At 32.1% G+C, this 22,791-nt stretch overlaps 3 protein-coding genes and 1 non-coding gene across 4 annotated transcripts; 1 reads left to right on the forward strand and 3 right to left on the reverse strand.

Annotated features, from left to right (window-relative positions):
* Positions 1-1,487: 1,487 nt before the first annotated feature.
* On the reverse strand, positions 1,488-1,610 carry LOC114424851. The gene has a single exon (XR_003669141.1). It is a non-coding gene; the product is annotated as a U5 spliceosomal RNA (small nuclear RNA).
* A 17-nt stretch (positions 1,611-1,627) lies between these two features.
* On the reverse strand, positions 1,628-3,939 carry LOC114421762 (receptor-like serine/threonine-protein kinase ALE2). The gene is made up of 2 exons (XM_028387829.1): positions 2,219-3,939; positions 1,628-2,110 (listed from the first exon to the last, which is right to left on the reverse strand). Exons 1-2 carry the CDS (start codon positions 2,343-2,345, stop codon positions 1,827-1,829), a joined length of 411 nt encoding a protein of 136 aa, XP_028243630.1. The 5' UTR covers positions 2,346-3,939; the 3' UTR covers positions 1,628-1,826.
* A 5,067-nt stretch (positions 3,940-9,006) lies between these two features.
* On the forward strand, positions 9,007-12,835 carry LOC114422305 (transmembrane 9 superfamily member 7-like). Its single transcript, XM_028388598.1, has 7 exons — positions 9,007-9,180; positions 9,931-10,095; positions 10,219-10,328; positions 10,486-10,594; positions 10,681-10,793; positions 11,212-11,362; positions 11,450-12,835. Exons 1-7 carry the CDS (start codon positions 9,064-9,066, stop codon positions 12,605-12,607), a joined length of 1,923 nt encoding a protein of 640 aa, XP_028244399.1. The 5' UTR covers positions 9,007-9,063; the 3' UTR covers positions 12,608-12,835.
* Positions 12,836-14,205: 1,370 nt separating this feature from the next.
* Positions 14,206-20,874, reverse strand: LOC114422304 (beta-galactosidase 1-like). Its single transcript, XM_028388597.1, has 19 exons — positions 20,380-20,874; positions 20,191-20,286; positions 19,874-19,986; positions 19,708-19,774; positions 19,485-19,577; positions 19,182-19,325; positions 18,677-18,765; positions 18,441-18,546; positions 18,267-18,354; positions 18,061-18,179; positions 17,804-17,968; positions 17,277-17,455; positions 17,034-17,143; positions 16,522-16,631; positions 16,213-16,323; positions 16,020-16,130; positions 15,366-15,571; positions 14,933-15,269; positions 14,206-14,778 (listed from the first exon to the last, which is right to left on the reverse strand). Exons 1-19 carry the CDS (start codon positions 20,554-20,556, stop codon positions 14,668-14,670), a joined length of 2,532 nt encoding a protein of 843 aa, XP_028244398.1. The 5' UTR covers positions 20,557-20,874; the 3' UTR covers positions 14,206-14,667.
* Positions 20,875-22,791: the final 1,917 nt, after the last annotated feature.

The following is a 22,791-nucleotide window of genomic DNA, read 5'->3' on the forward strand; positions in this document are numbered from 1 at the left end:
TCCTTAGCCCATCACTTTCTACTGATGAAGACATATTGCACCTACACAACACGTATACATTGAATGCTAAACATTTCTTGAGGTCTAGCCGATGGCACTCCAACCAGAAAGAAGAAAAGTAATTTTTCATGGTACTTAGTTAAATTAACAGTAGACCTCTTGTTAAGAGGATCGCTAAAAAAAATATTATTCTACCACGCTTTTGACTGTTAGTTAAAATTTGTCAAAAATCTCAAAATTAAAAGTAAGGTTTATTAAACTAACAATGAGACTTATATGTATAATTTTATGATTATCAATAAATTTTAGACAATAATTTAGAGTATCTCAAGCAAAAACTATATATTATTACTATTTGTTTTAGAAAGTATTGTTAAGAGTTGAATGATTGACGTCAAGTCAATATAAAAGTTTAATTTTATATTGTTGATTTATCAGAAGTTATTCTTAGAATAATGTTTAAAGTAATAAATATATAAATTAATCAACTTATCACTAATATCGATTTTTAATTAGATGATAGGATAAAATTTTATACTATTAATACACGTATATTCATTATTCTTATTAAAAATATATTCATCATAATTTTAAATAACGATTGCAATGTGAAGATATTTTGAATTATCACAATCAAATTATAATTGTATCTGCATTAGTCACATCTTTCCATCATAATTACTCACAATATAAATATTTTTTGACTCGATGCAAAACAGACACACCCACAACCGTGACCACAGTATAAAAGCATGGTATTCATATACTTGTGAATGGTGCAATATATCAGTTGCTCGCAATTTGATTAACATGAATTCTGCCTCTCGATTAGATTCGCACCATTACATAAAAGTCTTTTAAAGATCATTTTTTATATTTTTTAAGATGATTTATAAATCGTCTTAAAATATTAATTTTTACATTTGTGAAACCTTAGAATATGTTGTTTTAAAAAAATGTAAGGATTTAAAGATAATTATTAAAAAATCATCTTACAAAATATATTTTTTAACACGATTTCAAAAAACACAATATTATTTATTTTTTTAATGTTTATTTTGTGTTAGCCCAAACATAATCTGTAATTTCATAAAATCAGATCGACAAATTAAAACAAGCAAAATAAATAAATATATATATTTCCAAGCAAAATGTCCAGAGAAGTCACAAAAAGTAAAAGACTAGATTAGCATAGCAACCTGAAAGGCTAAAAGCCTGAAACGCTTAAAACTGCATTGATGAAGTATTTTAAAGTGAGCAAAACATCGATTCTGTCCTTGAAATTAGGTCTTTTAAAATTACAAAAAAAGTAAAGATACTCCTTAACATTACCAATTATTATTAGGTATTTCAAACGTTAGATTTAGTGCTCCTTAACATTAGATTTAGATGTACGAAAAATCTATGTACATACTACTAGTCACCTGTAGCCTAATAATACAAATTAGATTGAAAAAAACATTTATAATTGAAACTGACATTGCAGAACCCTTCTAATCGGAAGTCTCTTTCAAAAATAAGGTTATATGTGCTGTTTAAAAGTAACAAGCACAAGGTTTTCTTTAGTAAAAGGTGAAAGAATAATTCACTTTGTGTCAGTCATACTACTCCATAAGAAACATCATGACAGCCCTTTCATTTTATGGTGTAAGCAGTTCACTTAGAATTACAAGATTTCAAACAAAGGATAGAAGTATTTGTGATTGCAAGAAATAAATCACTATGATGCTTACTTGTTTAAAGACATTATAGAAAACATAAATTTTCATACTAGTGTTTCTAAAGTGCCATCAAGATTTTGACAGAATCAGTACTTTTAAGTTACCTTATTGCTTTGAAGAGGATGAAATTTTGTCATCTGGAATTTGTTCAGGTTCGAGAGTGCAAGAACCATATTTCAAGAGACAAAGCCAGGCAACTCCAATGAATAGAACAAAGGCAGTAAAAGATGACAGCTCGATCATAATAACCATTCTTCCACCACCCCCTTCTTTTTTCTTCCCTGAGATATCTACTCCCGAAGGTTTCACTATTGTTCCGTTGTTGCCGTGACCAGGGTATGGTGCAACATCTATACCATGAACATTTGAAGGTGGAGATGGTGGAAGGCCTGCGTGTGTTATCCAAAAGGATAAATAAAACCAAATATACTACATTTATTGACTTCATATAAATACAAACACAAAATGATCTTAAGAAATTTATGTTAATGTATAACCTGGATAATGAACATAGAGCACTTCATAGTCACCAAAGTCAGAAGCATCATTGAGAATCTCTGTCTGCCAGAATTTCTTATATATTAAAAATGTTGTTATATCATCAAACTTCACTCCTTGTGGCATTTCATGACCCTGCAGCAAGCAGCTTTTGACCAGGATTCTTGACCTTGAGCATCCAAAGTTGCCTTACTATTGAGTCCAGTGAGATTGAAGCCGAATAAGTTCTTAAACACAACCCATTCAGGGGGTGGGGAAGTCATTGAGGCTGATTGGAGCCTTCAAAGTTCCCATTATCTCTATCTTTGGGGACCCATTATTGTGGCAGGGCCCCGAAAATGAGACTGGACCAAGAAAGAATGTTCCTTTTGGGCCAAAGAAAGTTGAGGATCCTGTATGAGAGCATGCATCTTCCCATGCTGCCAAGAATGCCTAGCAACATTATACTGTAACTTGTTGGCAATTTTGCCTCAAATTTTACCATTACCATATAAGCATATAGTACTAACTACTAAATAATTTGTTATAATCAAAGTTTAAAAAAATGTCTGCGACTGCGATTTTGATTGCAATGGGGTCTCCATGACCACAATGAGGGCCGCATAATTTTCTGCAATATCAAGAACCACGATAAAACTGCAAATGTGACCGCAATTTAAAACATTGATTATAATAAAATGAGAATCAATATTTTTGTTTATCTACTGACAACAGTGACTAATGTTTAAATATAAAACTAAAAGAGGCTTCCTAGCCTGCATCTCTGACAAATTTCAAAAGATCCTCAGTTTTAAATATTATAATCGCATTTCTGACATGACTTCTCCAACTTCCTAACCAGAGTAAGTATTTGTATTTCTAAATGAAAGTGTGAAAGGGCATGATTCTTAAATAGATAAAACTTGGGATAAGTGAAAAATGAAAACCAATTTAAAGAAATCACCCGGAAATACAAAACAGACGGCTAAGTCCTTTATAATAATTTGTCCCTACTAGGAACTATTTAGATAAGCTCTGTCCTTAAATCCCTAGTGATACTAATACCATAACATAGAACATGATGTTTACTTGCTTCTAGCTACACTAGTTTTATTTTACATTGGCAAAATGCATAAATAGTCAAAAGAAGCTACAAATCCTGCTAAGTTATCCTCCATCACTGAGTTCTTAGATGCAAGTCAAGAGCTTACAGCTTACAGAGCTAGACTCTGTCCTCCCATCAGCAACTGCTCCATAGCAAGTCACATTGAAATATTCTAATAGCATTGCATATAACAAAATGTATTCAGCTGAGCCATCAGAAAAATCCTATGCTTCTAAGGTAAGCAATACAAACGTATAAAAAATCATATACTGGTTGAAATCTAAAAGATGTCTCTGATCAACTAATATAAACTATAATAATAACAATAATAGTAGTAGTGGGTATTTATGATTTTAATCTTGATCTACTCCTTAGCATGGCAATAGGAATGCTGCACGTGCATTAGAATCATATGCCTTGAAAATTAATTAATGCAACATAGCAATAGCATGTCCTTTTATTTCTTTTGTAGTTAGATATTATTATTGTATTTGTGTACCTCATGAGGGCTCAAAGGATAGATGATTTTGCGTTGAAATTCTTTCTTCACCAAAGCACTGGTTGGAGGCTTATCATGTCCCAATCCAAATCCTAGCTCGTACACATCCCCATACTCGGATAAATCAGGCACCCCTGCTTCATACAAACCAGAAAAGAAAACTTTATATTATATCAGAATTTAAAAGACATTAACATTTTCATACCACATCCTACTTAAGTAGCAGCCAAGGAATACCTTGTTTTTATCCTCAGCAAATAACGTGCGTATGTCACCTGTGTATGAAAGACTACATACTTTGGCATATAGATCTACCTGCTAGGATGTGGTTGAATCATTTCAATTGTTCCACCTCTCAAAGTAAACAATTTAGTAAGAAAGAAGTATACCTCTGTGAATTCTGATGGAAGCAGGAGAAGAGCAGCTGACACTGCAGCTCTCGAGTTAACAGAATTGGTGCTGTTGACATCTAAATTATCGACAACAATGTGAAACTGATTGAAACACATCCAAAAACATAGGGAAAAGAAATAGGCCTCTATCATGGATTCATTATCAGGAAAATTGATGACAGGCAAACTATGAGATAGATATATGAAACTAGCCCTGGAGAAGTGTTACATGTGTTAGAGATATGAGATATTGCCTCACCTGAATTTTGAATTTAGAATAAGTTTTAGATAATGTTTTGGTTATTGTTGCAGATTTTATCTTTTATATTTTGTGTCAGTTAATTAATTTAAATAAAAATGATAGAAGATAGATTAGGTTGTTTAGGATTTTCAGATTGGTTGTAAGCCTATATATATAGGCCCCCTCACTTTATGAATAATATTGGTTATTTACCTATATTGTTAATTTCTCTATTTTTTCTGCAAGTTCTCCCTATTTCTATATTTTATTTTACAAAATATTTCCAACAACATGAACAATGGTACACTTTGGTATGTTGTATGCATACAAGTATGCAGTACATGACTTTTCTTGATATGAGGTACAAGGCATAGATTTACTTGGCTATTTAGGAGCGAAATTAACCTACAATCGGATTACCACGTATAGACTTCCAATAACTGAATAGACTCTTTTGCTTGTTTTAAAACACTAGTCATTGCCCATAATCTCTTTTAATAGTATTATTTTTCATATCAGAATGATGCTTAGATTCTGAGAACTAGGGATTTATTTTTTCAACCGTCTCTCTTTCACTCCTCCACAACCACCTCCCCCTCCATTCCCTCCTTTGTAATTACAATGCCTTCCTGTTTTCTTTTTTTCTTTTTTCTGTCCTCTAACACTAGGCTCTTTTTTTCTTTTTTGCAATTAAAAAAGGTTGCTTTATTTTCAAAAATGTCGCCACTTTTTTTCCATGACGATTTTGGTATAACTGACGAGGGAATGAAGTCGTTAAAACACTTTTTTGTAGTATTGTCTGACAAATCAGCACATTTGGAAAAACCTCAACATGGTTACCTCAAATGTTATATTGACGTCCCAGCATTGTGTATTAGAAATGCAGCAGGGAATTTTGTTGTGGCCAAATTAAACTGTATTATCATGGGATCCCACCACCACCAGTACATGAAGCGGAGGTAATTGGTTCATTACAGGCAGCTAATTGGCTTAAAGAGTTGAATCTTCAAAATGGTATCTCTTGGAGTTGAATTGCAAGTATGTGGTTGATAGTATCAAGTCATTTCATTATCTTCTTACTGAATTTGGTTCAATTCTCAGAAAGTGCAAGGAGAGCTTAAGTCATGTGCAAAAACCATTTACTTGGTTTCATTAGGAGACTAGTCAATTTTATCTTTCATACACTTGCTAGGACATCAAGATTGTTTGTTAGTCACCATGTTTCTTTTTGTCAAAAAAAAAAAAAAAAAAAACTATTCATATATTTCAATCAAGAGTTTTTGAACTTTGAGGGACTAGCTGAACATTTCAATCAAGAGCTTCAACGTTTTCAATAGTCAGACCTTTTTTTTTTAATGGCAAAGAAATATGTATTAATATCATCCAATATAGCACAAGTTGTATCATATTGGATAACAAAGTACAGAAAGCTGAACAAATAAAAACAGAAGAAAAAAAATAAAATCTCCTTCACTGCTAATGGCCCAACATTGGCCTATAAACCCTTCTAGTCTTCTACCAACCCCAGTACCCCACCACACAACCCCTGCATATGAATACACACATAACGCAAGGTTCACCACCTTCACCTACATTGCATATTAAACCCTTCTTGATTATTAAGTTTCACTGCAAGAATTTTCATTTCTTTTTCACTTCTACCTAAATCCTTTTTAGGTGGGAAGCTATGTCATGAGTCACCCTTTTGGTGACAGTTGATTGGTTGTCATTGCTTATCTTTATATAATTAAAAAAAGTTGGGTATAAAAGGAAACATAGAAATAATTATAAAAAAGGGATACAAAAGGAACAATATTTTAATAGTAAAGATGAAAATGAAAGAAAAAAGTTACAAATCTATAAACCATGAGCTAATAACTTATAAGTTATAAATCAGTTAATATTTACCTTAATTTGGTCAAATAAATTTAAATGTTAGTCAAATAAGTTAATTAAAACTCAACATTTTTTATATGTCAAACTTTGTCTCTATATTAATTGTTTTTTACATGAACACAGACTCCACATGTAATCTTTACTTAAAAAATATTTACCAATTAATTTTGATTCTTTACTAAGATTATAATGGCGTTAGATTTTATTAATTTGTTTACAATCTTTAAAATAATGTCTCGTTGTCTAAGATAAAATATAGCTAACTCAGCAAAAATTAACATTTTTATAATTTTAATAAATAACAAAGATGAATTCGTTTTTTTAAAGTATGAATCAAAACTTAAAGATTTTTCATGCCAAAAAAATTAAAAATAATGATAAATGTAGAAACTAGTTTATTGATTTAACTTGTTCTTTGAGGTTTTATCAATGTGTGCCCTTATGTCAGTATTCACAGAATTTAAAAAAAAAACCCTATAAATGAAAAAAATACACATTAAATATCTTGAGTTAAATCCGTACATTCTCTCTGTAATTCTATTTTCTAATTTATATATTTCAACTTTTACCTAAATCAAATATACAGTGTTTATAGATTTAAATAAATTACTGCCAGAAGCTTTTATCTTTATATTTTTTTAGGAATCCAATAATACCCATATATGATATACGAATTTTTGTTATTCAATTATTTGTGTTCTAAGAAATCCGACTCAATACTTTAATAGACCCCATTTAAATATAAAAATAAGGATTTTTTTCTAAAATTAAAAAAATGTTCTTCTATAATTTTTAGATGCAAAATGTTCAATTAATTAATTAAATTATTACAATTTTTTTAATTGGTAATATAGTTCTGTAACCAGATCATTCGCAATATATGAAAGAGTTAAAAGCAAATTATGATAGCATTCTAAAATGGATATCATAAATTAATGTGTGTGGTACATATAGATTTTGGTATTTAAACTAATTGAAATTGGGAGTAATGGTTTGGAATTCATAACATTGTAAAATTTGAAAAAAAGAGAGATAGAGATTCAATAACTACTTGATTAGAAAGTGAGAGTTAATTATCATTTCATCAATCTTCTTCACCTTATATATAAATCAATTTTATATATTTCTAATGTGAATGAAAAATTTAAAAGTATATTTAATTAAGATGCACAATGAGATTAAAAAACATTAAACACTTTAAGGAGCAAAATAATACTGAGAGTGGTGAATTCCATTAAGGACAATACAGCAAACATACAATTAATATACAAATACTATATTGCTATTAATTTGTCTATCGCATAGCAGAGTATTATTAATAATTAAACTAAGTCAGATTAAGTTCCTATAATTAAGATGTTGTTTCTTATAATATATTATTTATTTAATTTTGATCTTTGCTATTAATTAATTTCAATTTTAAAGTTTTGATTGTTTAAAATTTATTTGTCTAATTTTTTTTTATCAAAAGAAAAGATTTTTACTCTTTTTACGAAATATTCAGCCTTGCTAAGATATTGATTTTACAAAAAAGACTAAAAGTAAACGAAAGAAGTTAGGTGGAGGAGATTAGTGTCATAAAGCAGGGAATTAAGATTCAAGTAATTAGTGCGAAAGACATTTATTCACCTTTGGTATTCAATTTTGTACATCAAGAATATTTAAGATCCGTTTTGTATGGTTAACACACCCAATATATGAAGTTGATTTTAATGGATTTCAACTTTAGAAATTAAACTTGCCATGTTCTAAAGAATATGTTAGTTTATTTTAATTAAATCATTGGTAATAATATTTCTAATTTAATCAATAACATTTCATAAATATAATAAGAATTTAATTAAAATATATTCACAACATACGTCATTAAGTTATAAATTATTGTGTAAGAGTCCTTAGACTCAAAAGTGCTTAGAGAGCTGACGATCAAGAATTTGAACTTATGACTTGTTAGGGGCTAGAATTTATCTTGTTCTACTTGAATAAATGTTTGGGATTATCTAAGGTAATTTTTAATTGATTAACACTATATAAATATTTGTATACTGGTAGTAAATTAAAATTAAACTCACAAAATAATATGTTTATATTGATATTATTTTTCCTTTCAAAAAATATATTGATACTATTTTTTAAAAAATGTATATTATAAAACTAACTTAATTTTAATTTCATACTTCTTTAATTATACAATTTAATTATACATAATATTAAAATTGATATATTACATTAATAAACTGGGTTAATATATCCTTATCATACAAAATATAAATCATTAACTCTTAGTTGGGTCAATTTTTTTAACTGCAGGTAAATAATTTCATTTAGATTTTGGATAAGGTAAGGAAATTAACCCGTATCAACCTATGACATGAATATACCTTGTTACTTGTAAGTTGAAATGAATACACGCGGGAGAGAAAAAATATAAAAGAAGTTCAAACAATTAGATAATATAATTTTAATTTTAAAAATCATTATAATATTTTGTGAGTAATATTTAAAAAATGAATGAACAATAAATATGGGGAACAAATTTTGCTTTAATTAATAAATAATAGTTTATTACAGTGACAGAGTGACTTGGGTGTAGAGTAACCAGGAACAGTGGCACCTCATTCTCATTGGTTTTTTTTTTTTTTTTCTCTCTCTATCATATTTATCTCTGCATCATTCATTCTTTCTCTTCCTTCTTTTTTATTTTCTCTCACCTCAACACAGCAGAAGCAGCAATGAAGAAGAAGATGATGGCAAGCACGGCCATCTCCCTCGTCTTCGCCGCGCTCTTCCTCTTCTCCTCCGTCCACTCTTTCTACCTCCCTGGTGTCGCTCCTCGCGATTTCCAAATTGTACGTTTTCCATTTCATTTCTTCTCTCTTTCGATTCCTTCGTTACTTTTCCTATATTCTTTGAATTTCCACGTTATATGCTTCGTTTGTTTCTCGATCACCTTTAATCCGTCGCAAGACTGCTCGGATCTAGGGTTTTAGCTCCGATCTGCGTCGAATCGGTCTTAAATTCCCCTTGCACTGTGTTTGTTTTTATATAACCGATTCTGTGTTCCTGAAAGGTCTAAGTTATCGTTGGATGATTCCTTGGTTCTGATGTTGTTTGATTGACTTTTAGTTTAGAATGTTATGTGATGGAATCGTTAGTTCTGTGGAATGATAATCTCATAATCGTTTTGCCAGTTGAGAAGACGGAATCTAAGGACATCTTTGTGTTTAGTTTTTTAGTCTCACTCTACACTGTTTTCAAGGCGCTTCATCACTTGTGATGAGTGATGAGACTTTGGTTATATTTTGATATGTGCACGTGAAAACTGTATGTGTAATGCGGCTTTATATATATATATATATATATATATATATATATATATATATATATATATATATATATATATATATATATATATATTGTCTTATGAATTGAAAAATGTAGTGCGTCATTTGCGAATTGTTAGCTATTGATTTGAGAAACTTGGTTTGAGATTGGGAAAATTTTATTATTTAATTTTTTTTCGCTGTTGTTTTTTGCTTTCTAATTTTGTGTGTTTGAAGATTGAAGATATTGAGTTATTGTTTCATGTGTGGCACCAGGGTGACCCCCTCTTTGTCAAAGTGAACAAGTTATCATCTACCAAGACTCAACTTCCATATGACTACTACTTCTTGAAGTATTGCAAACCCAAAACGATATTGAACAATGCAGAAAATTTGGGAGAGGTTCTTAGAGGTGATCGTATTGAGAATTCAGTATATACAGTGAGCATCTGTTGCCTCATCCTTTGACATTTGGATAAGATGATGATGAAATTCAGTGATAATTGTTTTCTTGTTTAGTTGTGTCAACTCAAAGTTTTTTTTTTTTTCCTTTTCTTTTTCCAGTTTCATATGAGGAAGGAACAGTCATGTACTGTTGTTTGTCATGAAACATTGGATGCTGAATCTGCAAAGAGTTTTAAAGAAAAAATTGATGATGAATATCGAGTGAACATGTAAGTGGTAAATGTATTGGAGCTAGTGCTTAGTTATGTAGTATAGGTGTATTTAATTAGTTTGCTGAGATTCATTGGCCTGTTGGGTGCTTGTCTATAGGTTTCTGCTTTGAATTTCCCTTGACCCTTGAGTTGAAGCTCTGAATTGAACATGCAGGATTTTGGATAACCTTCCAGTTGCTGTTCGTAGACAAAGGAGGGATGGAGGTCAATCAACAACATATGAACATGGTTTTCGTGTTGGGTTCAAAGGAAACTATCAAGGGGTACAACTCAGCTAGAATTTTCTTATAAAATTTCAAGTATCATTTTTGCCACTCCATATTGTTACAATCTTGCTATTTTCCTACAGAGCAAGGAGGAGAAGTATTTTATTAATAACCACTTGAGTTTCAGAGTCATGTATCACAAGGATCCTGAAACTGGTTCTGCTCGTATTGTTGGATTTGAGGTCACCCCAAACAGGTCTTGTTCTCTTCTCCACCATCTCTCTCTCCTTTAAGGGTGTGTTGCATTCTTATGTTGGCGTAACATGGTTGGGTGTTTATATTTTAATATTTTATATCTGGAAAAGGATGCTGTTCGTAAGAAAGAAAAATGAAACAGATGAGTTGGATTTTTCTCTAATAGATCTTACCTTCTTCATGATGTCACGTTTGTTTGAAGATAAATAATATTTTGGCATTAGAATCTTATAAGTGGGCTCTTTAGATGATCCTTTCTTCTTTTGTGGTAAATGTCATTACTTGTGCTTTTCTGTATGTGTCAAATTTATTTCTCTAAAATTAAGCACCTGTATGTTGTATTTCTTTCTTGTTTGATTTCAAATGACTGCTTAGTGTGTATTCTGTCTTTCTGATATGAACTCTGTAACTGTAAACAGTATAAATCATGAATACAAGGAGTGGAATGACAAGAATCCACAGGTAACAACATGCAATAAAGATACCAAGAATTTGATGCAAGGTAGTACTGTCCCACAAGAAGTTGATACAAGCAAGGATATTGTATTCACATATGATGTTTCCTTCACGGTATTGCTGATTAAAATCTTGGCTACCAATAAACTTTCACCTCATTTGTTATGATACGTTATGGCAAGTTTGTTGGTACTTTTTCAGGAAAGTGATATCAAATGGGCATCACGGTGGGACACATATCTTTTAATGAATGATGATCAGATCCACTGGTTCTCCATCATTAACTCTCTGATGATTGTTCTTTTCCTGTCTGGAATGGTGGCAATGATCATGATGAGAACTCTTTTCAGAGACATTGCCAATTATAATCAGCTAGAAACCCAAGATGAGGCCCAAGAAGAAACAGGGTGGAAACTTGTTCATGGAGATGTTTTTAGGCCACCAATCAATTCAAATTTGCTTTGTGTTTATGTTGGTACTGGTGTTCAGATCTTTGCAATGACACTTGTGACAATGATATTTGCTTTGCTAGGGTTTTTGTCTCCATCTAATCGGGGAGGTCTAATGACTGCAATGGTTCTGTTGTGGGTTTTTATGGGCTTATTTGCTGGCTACTCCTCAGCACGTTTGTACAAGATGTTCAAGGGCACAGAATGGAAAAGGAACACCTTGAAAACTGCATTTATGTTCCCGGGCATTCTTTTTGCTGTCTTCTTTGTGCTGAATGCTTTAATCTGGGGGGAGCAGTCCTCCGGGGCCGTCCCTTTTGGAACAATGTTTGCTCTAGTCTGCTTATGGTTTGGTATATCAGTACCCCTGGTCTTTGTGGGCAGTTACTTGGGCTTTAAAAAGCCGGCAATTGAAGACCCAGTGAAGACTAATAAAATTCCTAGGCAGGTACCTGAGCAGGCATGGTATATGAAATCCGTCTTCTCAATTCTTATTGGAGGCATTCTTCCATTTGGTGCAGTGTTCATCGAGCTCTTCTTTATCCTGACATCAATATGGCTGAACCAGTTCTATTACATCTTCGGCTTTCTTTTCATAGTGTTTGTGATCCTATTAATCACCTGTGCCGAGATTACCATTGTGCTTTGCTACTTCCAATTGTGCAGTGAGGATTACAATTGGTGGTGGAGATCTTACCTCACTGCTGGGTCCTCTGCGCTGTACCTTTTCCTCTACTCAATTTTCTACTTCTTTACCAAGTTGGAGATTTCAAAGCTGGTCTCGGGCATCCTTTACTTTGGATACATGATAATTGTTTCATATGCCTTCTTTGTGTTGACGGGAACTATCGGCTTCTATGCATGCTTCTGGTTTGTTCGCAAGATCTACTCGTCGGTGAAGATTGACTGATTTCAGGCATCAATCATATAATATGACGGATGAGTACAACCGGAACCTGAGACTGAGAGGACTCCAACCAAATACTGCGGGGAAGTTACCTTTCCCCCCACCTCTGAAAACCCTTTTTTGTTTATCGTTAGAGTAGTAGTTGGATTGTTAATTTGTTACACACTGTTTTTCAAATATTATTGTGCTAGTTTCTCGAGTAATGATATATGTCTGCATATTTCTACATGACACGACCAAGTCATTAGATATTGAATCAGCAATTACTTGTGAGGGAATGTTTGACGTGAGGATCTTATAACTTGTAAATTTCGTATTTTAAAAATTGTAAAAGAAAAAAGCATATGAATATGATACCTTAAAAATCCAAAAAAAAAAAAAAAATCGAATATATCCCTAAACAAAAATTTCAGCGTTTTTGTCCCTACATTTTTTCCGTGTTAACAACTTTAGTCCTTGCTGTTAAATAACGTAACTACATACATAGGCAGTCTAACATTGTCAACCGATTTGAACATATTACTAGATCTCACTTTTAAAATTTGGCATTTAATATGTTCTCCCTTCTCTCTTTTTGAATGTGCATTTAACACTATTCCTTGTATCTATCTTTATACTTGATATTTTTAACTGTTTATTCATTTTAATCTATCGTCTTTATCTCTCTCGCTATATAGAATTTCAATACTCACGAATTGTCGATATTTATTTTTTTAAAAAAATCTTATATTACAACTGTTGATTATAAATTTAAAATATAACTTTTGTACCGAAAAACTAGTAAAATATAATATATATTTAAAACTATTTATTTACCATAAATGTTATTTATAATATAATTTATATATTTCAAAAAAATCCATTATGAATATTAATATTAATTATATAAAAAAATATTTATCTTATACAATGTATAAATTAAAACATTAGTCAATAATCTATAATAAATTTTATATATAATAATATCAATATATCTATTTTAAATTCTAACTACATCTAAAAGCTAATAAGATAAAAATGTTAACTTTGAATTTTAATTGAATTAGGGTTTTTGTTTTACTTTTAAGCTTGCAAATATCCTCTACAGAAATACACTTGACAGGGGACCAGGATCGTCTGTAACATATTCTTTTCTACAACCTTTCTTCCCCACCCTTTCTATCTCTGGAACAGAATCTTAGTTGCTTCCTCAGGGAGACATGGCGAAAGAGTGAAACGATAGAATCACTTCGGAAAGGTGGTGAAAGCCAAGGTTTATATCACAAATATACGAGCATAACTATTATTATTTTTTATGTCTTCCTCCAGATTCTCAAAGCACTGCGTAATGTTGAATTTCTGTCTGAGTTATTTTAGGGTAGAATTATAAGTCCAATGGAAAAACCAAGGCATGAAATACCAAATATGAAGAAAAATGCTAATTACAACATATCCTACAATGCATTCTTAAAACACTTTATCTTTGACTCATTTATTGAATTAAAAAATAATGTTAAGTCTCACTTCTTTCTAATGGAGACTTAATCATTTTGTAAATTTTAATCAAACTTCAACTAAGGGTAGAAAAAATGTATTAGTGACACTTTCTCGAAACAAGAAAAAGTAAAAGCAAAACATGATTGAATTAATATACCTTATGTTATTACATTGGGTTGTTTTCTTATAAGAAAGCGCCAAATTGCTTTCTCCTTACAACTACAAGGTAATATTATAACATTACATCACAGGAAGCTAGAGACTTCCACACAAACAAAAACCAATTTTGCACATGGACTCAATCGATGTCGTCTCAATGTGCATCAGGTAACTTTTTCACCCTCTCCTCCACTTCAGTATAACAACCACAACACCAATATATATACACATAAAACCACAACAATCATCCCAGCAGGCTTTCAACCACATGGTGTGTATTCATTTGCAATTTCACCTTGGTAAAGCCAAATTAATGCCAGTGGTGGTCTACAAGTGTAAACTTAGCTGACCCAAAACACCATGTATTCAATTGCAGAATAAATCAATATGGAAACTTTATTCCACTTATTTTCAGATGTTGAAAATGATCAGGTGCAAATGGCCTCCACAGAGAGTTTCTTCATGACTCTTGGACAAGGATCTCCTCCAAAAATTTCAGGAGACACTGTCACTGTGCACCAGCTCTGGCCAACACAATTCTGCAACAATAAAGTCATAATTAAATAATGTATTCAGTGAAAAAGGACCATAAAGAAATTGATCATTTGACCTTCAGAGTTTAACTCAAAACTCAAAAGTATTTAACACTGAAACAAAAATAATGACCCTTCTATAGTTTGAAAGAAATAATACCTTTAGGAAAGCATCATATGACTTGTGAGCATGACAACTTCCTTCGCGGTAGCTTCCACAAGACCCTACTGGAGTGCCAAAGCTAGCAAACTTGATTGATGATATTTTTTGTCCAGGTCCACATGACAAATGTGCTTTTGGTCTCACAGGACTTCTGACTTTGCCAGAAGCTTGCATCTCATAACTTACAAGATTTGGCTGCCACTCATAGATGTCAGCACATACACTATCTATATCCCTTCTAACCAAAAAGATCCCGTTCGGATCCCCACCCAATTCCTCAAACACAACCAATAAATTTCCACTTGGCTTCAGCCATGAGTGAGGAACATGATACCTGAAATTATCAGCCAGTAATTAGTAAAATGTCAATTGACAAGAATTTCTAACCAACATTAAACAAAAATTGCAGAACAATTTTGATATTTCTCACCATCGTTGAGAAGCCTCGCCACAGTTACTTCCACATTTCTTCTCATTGTAAGTTCCAGCATAGTTACAGTAACCACAAGAACCGGATGCTTTGTAAGCAGGCCAGTAGCGGCCTAGGCTTTGCCCATTTATCCACACTTGACCTTTGCCCATGCTGCCCATGTCTAAAGCCAACGGTGCAACTCCAGCTGGGGCATCAAAGGTAGTCTGTAAAAGTATAAAAAGGACATTACTTAAACTGCATCTCAAAAGGGTCCCTTTTCTTGCATTTTATACCAACTTATCTGTATATGGTAACCATTTCTAAGAGCATTCTCATCAATTAATTTTTTTTTCTTCTAGCTCATTTTTGTCTAATAGTAAAAGTAAGTTCCATGAAGTATGGATTACCCCAGAATCAATGAAAAGAAGAAAAAAATGTTTTGCGGAAGTAGCCAAGATGTAATTTTGTTAAAGGGTAGCAAACATAAGGAGGGGTTGACAGAGGAAAAGAAAATAAGGGTAGTTTAATCTCCACAATGAAAACTTTACATTTCTACCACTAGTATATAAGAATAGTAATTTAAGAATAGGGCAATCTAAACAAAATTTAAAGCAAGCCTAAACATATGCTTCTTTAACTATTAGAAGCTTATAGAGGCATCACAATACTCACTTTGTACCAAGTCAATGGCTGTCTTCTGGAAACTAAAAACCCCTGAAGCCACTCAACAGAGGAACTTCCACTAAGAGAATGAAGATTCAAGGCTTCACCTTTAAGACCAACCTAAAACATACATTCAAATGACTCTCAAGCAAACTAAAGCAATAATGAGAAAGAGAAAGCACGAAGAATGTCTGAAAAGAACCTTGTATGACCACTTCTGCCAAGTTAAGTCCCTCCTACCCTCATTGAGACCACTTAATGTAATTGGGCCTAGAACACCAGCATTCCATCTTTCAAAATGTGGACCAACATTCTGAATGTCAATAACAAGAAGCAGATGAGTATATATAGTCATGTTCACAAGTCAGAGTTCAACATTCTAAAAAATTGGATTAGTTTGGAAGTACAGAGGTGCATCTGATCTGACAATATCATATAGATATGCCCTAGTGTGCTGCATGCAGTGCTCATACGAGAGAGAGAGAGAGAGAGAGAGAGAGAGAGAACAAACCGGAAGCCCAACTGCAACACTTAGAAGAGAGATTTTGTTAACACCAGCTCTGAGCCTCACACTTTCGCTAAAGGTTAGTTTGGGGGCCTCTAAGCTTCCATATGCAGTTCCTGATCACAGGAAAATACATACTAGGTTCAGTATATGAAAGTTTATGCTGAAGCTATTGGACAATTACTAGCTTCCAATGTGAAATAATGTGCTTGATAGTATCCACGACAGAAGAAAAAATGGAAATAATACAAAGTAGTTAGAGTTGGTCAAGTAGAAATGGATCAACTACTCAATCATGTCATGATATATAACTTATAACATGCAGTTGTCTAATCAATTGAATTCTTAAAAAGTATATATCATCTACTTATAAGGATTCCCTCTTCTTCCTCTTGGATCATACCAAGAAAAATACAATTATAGAATTTGAATACTTGTAATATTCCAGAAGAAAATGGTTCTGAGGCTGAAATAACTAGTGTTACTGAAATTGTGTAAACCAGCAGTATACTACTCACCTGACAGCTGATTGTTGATAAAAACATGCAAAGCATGCCCAGCAGACAAAACTGTAAGAACAGGATTCTTTCCATTCCTCAAAAATCCTTCATTGGAATTGATCACAACACTGGCATGAAAAGGAATAAGCATTCAGCGTGGAGAAACAAAATGAGCAAATATATAAATAATGTTATAACCAGGATTGTAAAAGAAATGAAGAGTAAAAAGATTAGAGTTATAGCCTTATAGGTCACACTCACTCTGTGGAGTACCACAAGTAATCAGATAAATCTCTGGTTGCATTTATCTGCTCCAACAAGCCAGTCACAGTGAACGAACTATCATCAGTAGTGGTTGTTTCTTCATTAAACGCTTTCCAAGATAGTCCTCCATGAATAGGAACACGAGTCATCTTCATTGTTGTGCTCTGAGAACCAACCTGTAAAGAGATTTGGAATTATCATTGCTGCTGAAATCTTCTGTTGAAGAACTATTGAAAAGAATACTGTTCTCTTCATTGTAAATGAAACTTTGGCCAAACAAGAACAAGGTAAATAAGACTCCAAAAAAAATATCATTATGCCCTTTTGTATGTCTACTTTCATGAAACAGAAAAGTCACAAACCTAAAACTGTGTACAGTTATTGTTAAAAAAATTGTTCAGTTCAACTAAATAGCATATACTTGGTCAAGCTTTACACTTTACAGTTAGAAAATCTCCATTCTAAGACATAACTAGCCCAGCTCTAGTAATCTGAAATAAAAGTTTGTTTGATTTTTATCTCACCCTTGCAGTGTTATAAACAGTGTGCTTGCAGTTAGGAAGAATGCTTATAGACCAAGGAGGCAAGTTGTAATGCTGATTTCCAAATGCCACTGTTGCATAAGATTGTGGGTTATAGTTCGCAAGGAATGCAGCACAAGCTCCAGACTTGGATCTAAAAACATGAGCCTGTACATTGGTTATGAAAGTTAAAAGTTTAGTCTAGTTACAAAGATTTTAGATAGGATTGCTAATTCTCAGATAACTGAATCAAGTTATACCTCTTCATAGTTTCCAAGCCGTTGTACAGTAGAATCTCCAGATACTAAAGCAGGTTCACAGAGTTTTATTGCTCTATGTAAATCCTTCAGATGACCCCACTTTGGCTGTCTGGCCAATCCTGCATAGAGAACGAAATAATATATAACTTAAATCATGCAATACAAAAACAATATAAGAACTGACTTTGTTTTCCTTCTGTGCATACCATATTCATCAAGGGGCGCATCGTAATCATAGCTCGTAGCAATAAAGGGGCCACCAGCAGTTCGACCAAAATTTGTTCCGCCATGATACTGGAATGAAAAAAATAAAGGGGCTTAATTCACTAATAAGGGGTAAATCAAATCCACGCATTGAAATCAACAAATGTTGAAGTTACCATATAATAATTGACAAATGATCCCCCTTTCTGTATAAACCTTGCAATTGAAAATGCCAAGTCCTCAGCAGGTCTGTGAGGAACTGCACCTCCAAACTCAGTAAACCTACAAATTTAAAAGAGTAACACAGGCAATGAGCCGTCAGGCAAAACCTCTAGCATTTATCATTTTCGTTCATACAGAAACCTAAGAAATAACAAGGCACCAAATACAAGCTACAAATTTATTATTATACCAGCCAGTCCAAGCCTCTGTCCACATCTTTGGTTTGTAAGCCTTATTTGGAGAGAAATAATCACAATAGAAGCCATTGCAAGTGTTAATCTGCAAAATTTTATATTGGAATTAGGAGCTGGAATTTGATCCTGACTGGAAAAATTGGATTTGCATGCATTCATGCAAATATAATACTTCTTGAGTGTATAATAAAACAATATATTTCTCTCTCCATCACAAATAATGAAAATTGACAAGAATGTTAGATTTTAAATTTCCACCACATGTAATCAGGGTAGTTTCACAAGATTAGAATAGTCAATTGCCAGACATAATAATGAGAACAGTATTGATAGGACTGAACAAGGACAGATCTCAAGTCTCAACAATGAGGAATAATTATTCATTTCCTCCATTAGCAATATGGATAAAACATACTGTCGCTAGTATCCCCACCAAAGATAACGAGCTATTATAAAGATTCAAGAACATGTCTATAAAAAGTACAAATAATCTGAACTTACAATAGGATCAGGAGCATCATCTTGCTTGCACATGATCCATGGAACCCCGGTGCCAAGTCCTACAGCCATATGTGCTGCCCATTGAGTGTAGGATCTACCAGGAGCACCAATTTCATACTCCATAGGTCCGTATTCATTTTCAATCTGTGCAAAAACAATGGTACAAAAACGTAATGTTTTCTGTATATACATATGTCCATTTTTACTCAATAAGGTTACGATTGTTTCCAAATTAAAATGTTACATGAAAATATAAAACAAGTGATTGGATTCAGCAGAAGAATAGCTGCATATGTAATCTACCTGGGACAGAATTATTGGACCGCCCTGAGACTCAAATAACCTTTCTGCTTTCATCATATCCACAATCTTCTTGGTAAACTTTTCCATTTGAAACTTCAGCACAGCAACATTAGAAAAAAAAAGGGATATTAGTAGACAAATTGAAAACATAAAACAGATATTAAAAAAAAAAAGGAGAATTTTGTATGATTCTTAAAAGACATAAGAAAGAGTGTTATCTCACCTTAAATGGTCCATTGTCTGTTCTGAAGCTGATACCTGGAATGTACTTGAGCCAAACAGGGAATCCTCTGAAAAATGAATAAGGTAGAGCTGTTAAAAAATTTCCAAGTTCCTATACCAACAATTATTTTTGCCTACGTAAATAGGAAATCCATCTCTTTCATTACCCGAAGTTCCATTCAGCACAAACATAAGGACCAATTCTGAGGTTAACATAGAGGCCTGCTTGCTGCACTAGCTTTATGAACCTCACCAGATCATAGTTTCCTCCAAAATAATACTACAGTAACCAAGAGAAAGAAGAATATTAATTATTAATCATTTTCAACAGATAAACTCATATTTTCCACCAAAACAAAACAGCTAAACTTGTTAGAAAAGATAATAACAATAACAACAAAAAACAGCTAAACTTGTTAAAAAAGATAATAACAACAAAAAAATGCATTTTTTTCAAACACTGCAAGCAAACATTATTCATTACTTTGCCAGGTGAAGGTTCATGTCCATTCCAGAAAACATAAGTTTGAATGACATCCAAACCTCCTTCCTTTGCCTTCTGAATAAGATCTGGCCACATCTGAAAAAAGGAAGATACTTTAAGGTGCCCATTTGATAAAAAAAAAAAAAGGCCAAAATGGAAAGAAACCTGAAATACATTTGAGTGTAATACCTCAGGGGTGCTTCTGGGGTAGTGAATGGAGCCAGAAAGAAGTATCCTTCTCTGTCCATTGATGATGATAGCCTTATGGTCATAGGACACAGAAGCTGAAGCTTGACCAAGCAGTGAACATGCAAACACCACCAAGAGTAGTGGCACATTCCACACTTTGAGCTTGTTGAAGCTCATGACAACAACAAACAATGAATAATAATCAATAATAATACTAAACAACACCCTTGTTGTGTTGTGTTGTTTCTCAGCTTGGTAAAGCACTAAAGCAGTGGCCTTTGCACACTTTATTCTATGCTTATGTTCTGTTGCTCAAGTCTCCTACTTTTAGCAGAATGATTGAAGAGAAAACACTGTGTGAAAGGAAGGAAAAAAAATGGGAGGTTGTAGATTGGAAGAGTGAGAGACAGTGATATATATTTCTTTTTTTTCTTTTGATTTGTTTTGACCTTTTTGGGGGATTAAAAATTTAAGATACTTTATGTGAAGGTTCTGTGTTGGAGGAAAAGGGTGGTGCTTTGCAGCTGCTTTTATAAACACTGAAGTGAGGAGTGGACGTCTGAGAGAGAGAGAGAGAGTGGGGCCTACTTCTCAGGGAACTTTGGGGCCCATACCTTGTTCTTACTCCATCTACTAATTATTTTGTTAATCACATTATGAAAACATTACACAACAAAAACATATTTGTACATTCAAAATCCAAAATGAAAACATATTTTTTTTTACTTCCTTTTATAAAAAATTAATTATAGAAGTAAGTTAATTTTTATTTGAATTAATTTTAACATAAATTATACTAATGATAACACACATTATCTTTTTTAATAATATTTAAATTAATTATTACAAATTATTTTTTATATAAATTTAAATTAATGTTGACATAAATTATTCTTTTTAATTGTAATCAAAATAATATTATGAATTAATTTGATTAAGATTAATAAAGGTAATTCTTGTAATAATTAATTTGATTATCTTTATAGATGTTAACTTTATTTAGTTGTCTTTAAAAAATATATCCAATTAATTTAATTTTAATTAAAAAAAATGATGAGTACTATTAAAAATGATAGTGTCATGAGATTTTTTCCTCTTAACTATGTTTTTTCTTTCATCCTTGAGAATAAAAAATGAATTAAGGAGATCAAATTCAATGTTACGGGCAAATAGCTTGTTCATAAATTCCTTTTCTTTTAAACTCTCTAATTGTTTTTATTTTCTTATTGGTAAAAGTTTTAGGATTGTTAAGTAGAGAAATGAAAAATAATGAGTAAGAATATAAAAGAAATAAAGTAAAATTAAAAATATTTGATCAAAGAAAAATAAATAAATGAGAAAAGAGGTAAAAAAAATTAGTGATAATAAATGAATAATAATACAATAAATTCACTATTTTTAAATAAATTTCACGATTAAATTTATTATAAGTATCCTCGTAAAATAAATTTTATTGAATAAGTGAATTACTTATTTAAACACCCCTTTATTTTTTTATTCTTTATTTTCTAATACTAATAGAATACTACCATTTAAGAAAACAAGATAAAGATAAAGAATTTTTTATTCTTTATTCTTTTGTTATCTAATACTAATAGAATACTACCATTTAAGAAAACACGATAACGATTTATTATTTAAATGCCCATGATGACTATTAGGACATGATTTTATTTTTCTACCAAAAAAAAAAACTATATCCTGATACTATTAATTAACAGACTCACTATTCACTTCCAAATATCCGAGTTTCAGAACTGGTAGTAAACATAATGGGATTATGGGAAACACAATTTTGTAGAGGTCTGTTTGGTATTTTGGCCAATAGCTGAAAACGCGTTATCTGAGATATCTTAAACCAAATGAGTAACGACAAAAAATTCTACGCCCAATTTCACTCTCACGCGCGCATCGTAGAAACTGAAGGGAAAACCAATTGAACCAATTAAACTTTTTTCTTTTCTTTTCAGGAACCATTCACGTAAGAAGAAGCTAACAAGTAATTGCTAAAGAAAATTATGACAAGTTCATTGGCTTATTTGATTATATGTAATTGTTCTTAATTTAATTGAATTTTTGTTCAAATTAGCTTATTTCATGAAAAGAATTTTTGTTAAATCAATCAAAACAAACATAGGCAAGTCTTTTTTGTTTGTTTGGTATATGCAAGGCATGGCAGAGGCGCAGTGCGATCCAGAATGGTGTTGTTGCTCATTCATTGCACTTCTCAACTCTGACTGTATTTTGAATTCAATGACTACGACAAAACTGGAATATTTATGTGATTTCAAATTTGCAGCAAGTATTTGGTTGGAGTTACCAAATGTAGTATTAAAATATATTAAAAATTCTTATTCAAATTGAATTTATTATAAATGCTTTAAGGATACTTATTACAAGACTATAAGAAAT

This window comes from Glycine soja, chromosome 8 (assembly GCF_004193775.1).
Source record: "Glycine soja cultivar W05 chromosome 8, ASM419377v2, whole genome shotgun sequence".
In the NCBI taxonomy this organism is placed as follows: Eukaryota; Viridiplantae; Streptophyta; class Magnoliopsida; order Fabales; family Fabaceae; genus Glycine; species Glycine soja.

Excerpts from the sequence above, each read along its gene's own strand:
- LOC114421762 (XM_028387829.1), bottom strand. The coding sequence starts at position 2,345 with ATGCCACAAGGAGTGAAGTTTGATGATATAACAACATTTTTAATATAT. Across the intron at positions 2,111-2,218 it reads GCTCTATGTTCATTATCCAG|GCCTTCCACCATCTCCACCT; the intron begins GTTATACATTAA and ends TAACACACGCAG.
- LOC114422305 (XM_028388598.1), top strand. The coding sequence starts at position 9,064 with ATGAAGAAGAAGATGATGGCAAGCACGGCCATCTCCCTCGTCTTCGCC. Across the intron at positions 10,595-10,680 it reads TCAAAGGAAACTATCAAGGG|AGCAAGGAGGAGAAGTATTT; the intron begins GTACAACTCAGC and ends ATTTTCCTACAG. Across the intron at positions 11,363-11,449 it reads CATATGATGTTTCCTTCACG|GAAAGTGATATCAAATGGGC; the intron begins GTATTGCTGATT and ends GTACTTTTTCAG.
- LOC114422304 (XM_028388597.1), bottom strand. The coding sequence starts at position 20,556 with ATGAGCTTCAACAAGCTCAAAGTGTGGAATGTGCCACTACTCTTGGTG. Across the intron at positions 20,287-20,379 it reads ACCCCAGAAGCACCCCTGAG|ATGTGGCCAGATCTTATTCA; the intron begins GTATTACACTCA and ends TCCTTTTTTCAG. Across the intron at positions 19,326-19,484 it reads GTCCAATAATTCTGTCCCAG|ATTGAAAATGAATACGGACC; the intron begins GTAGATTACATA and ends GTTTTTGCACAG.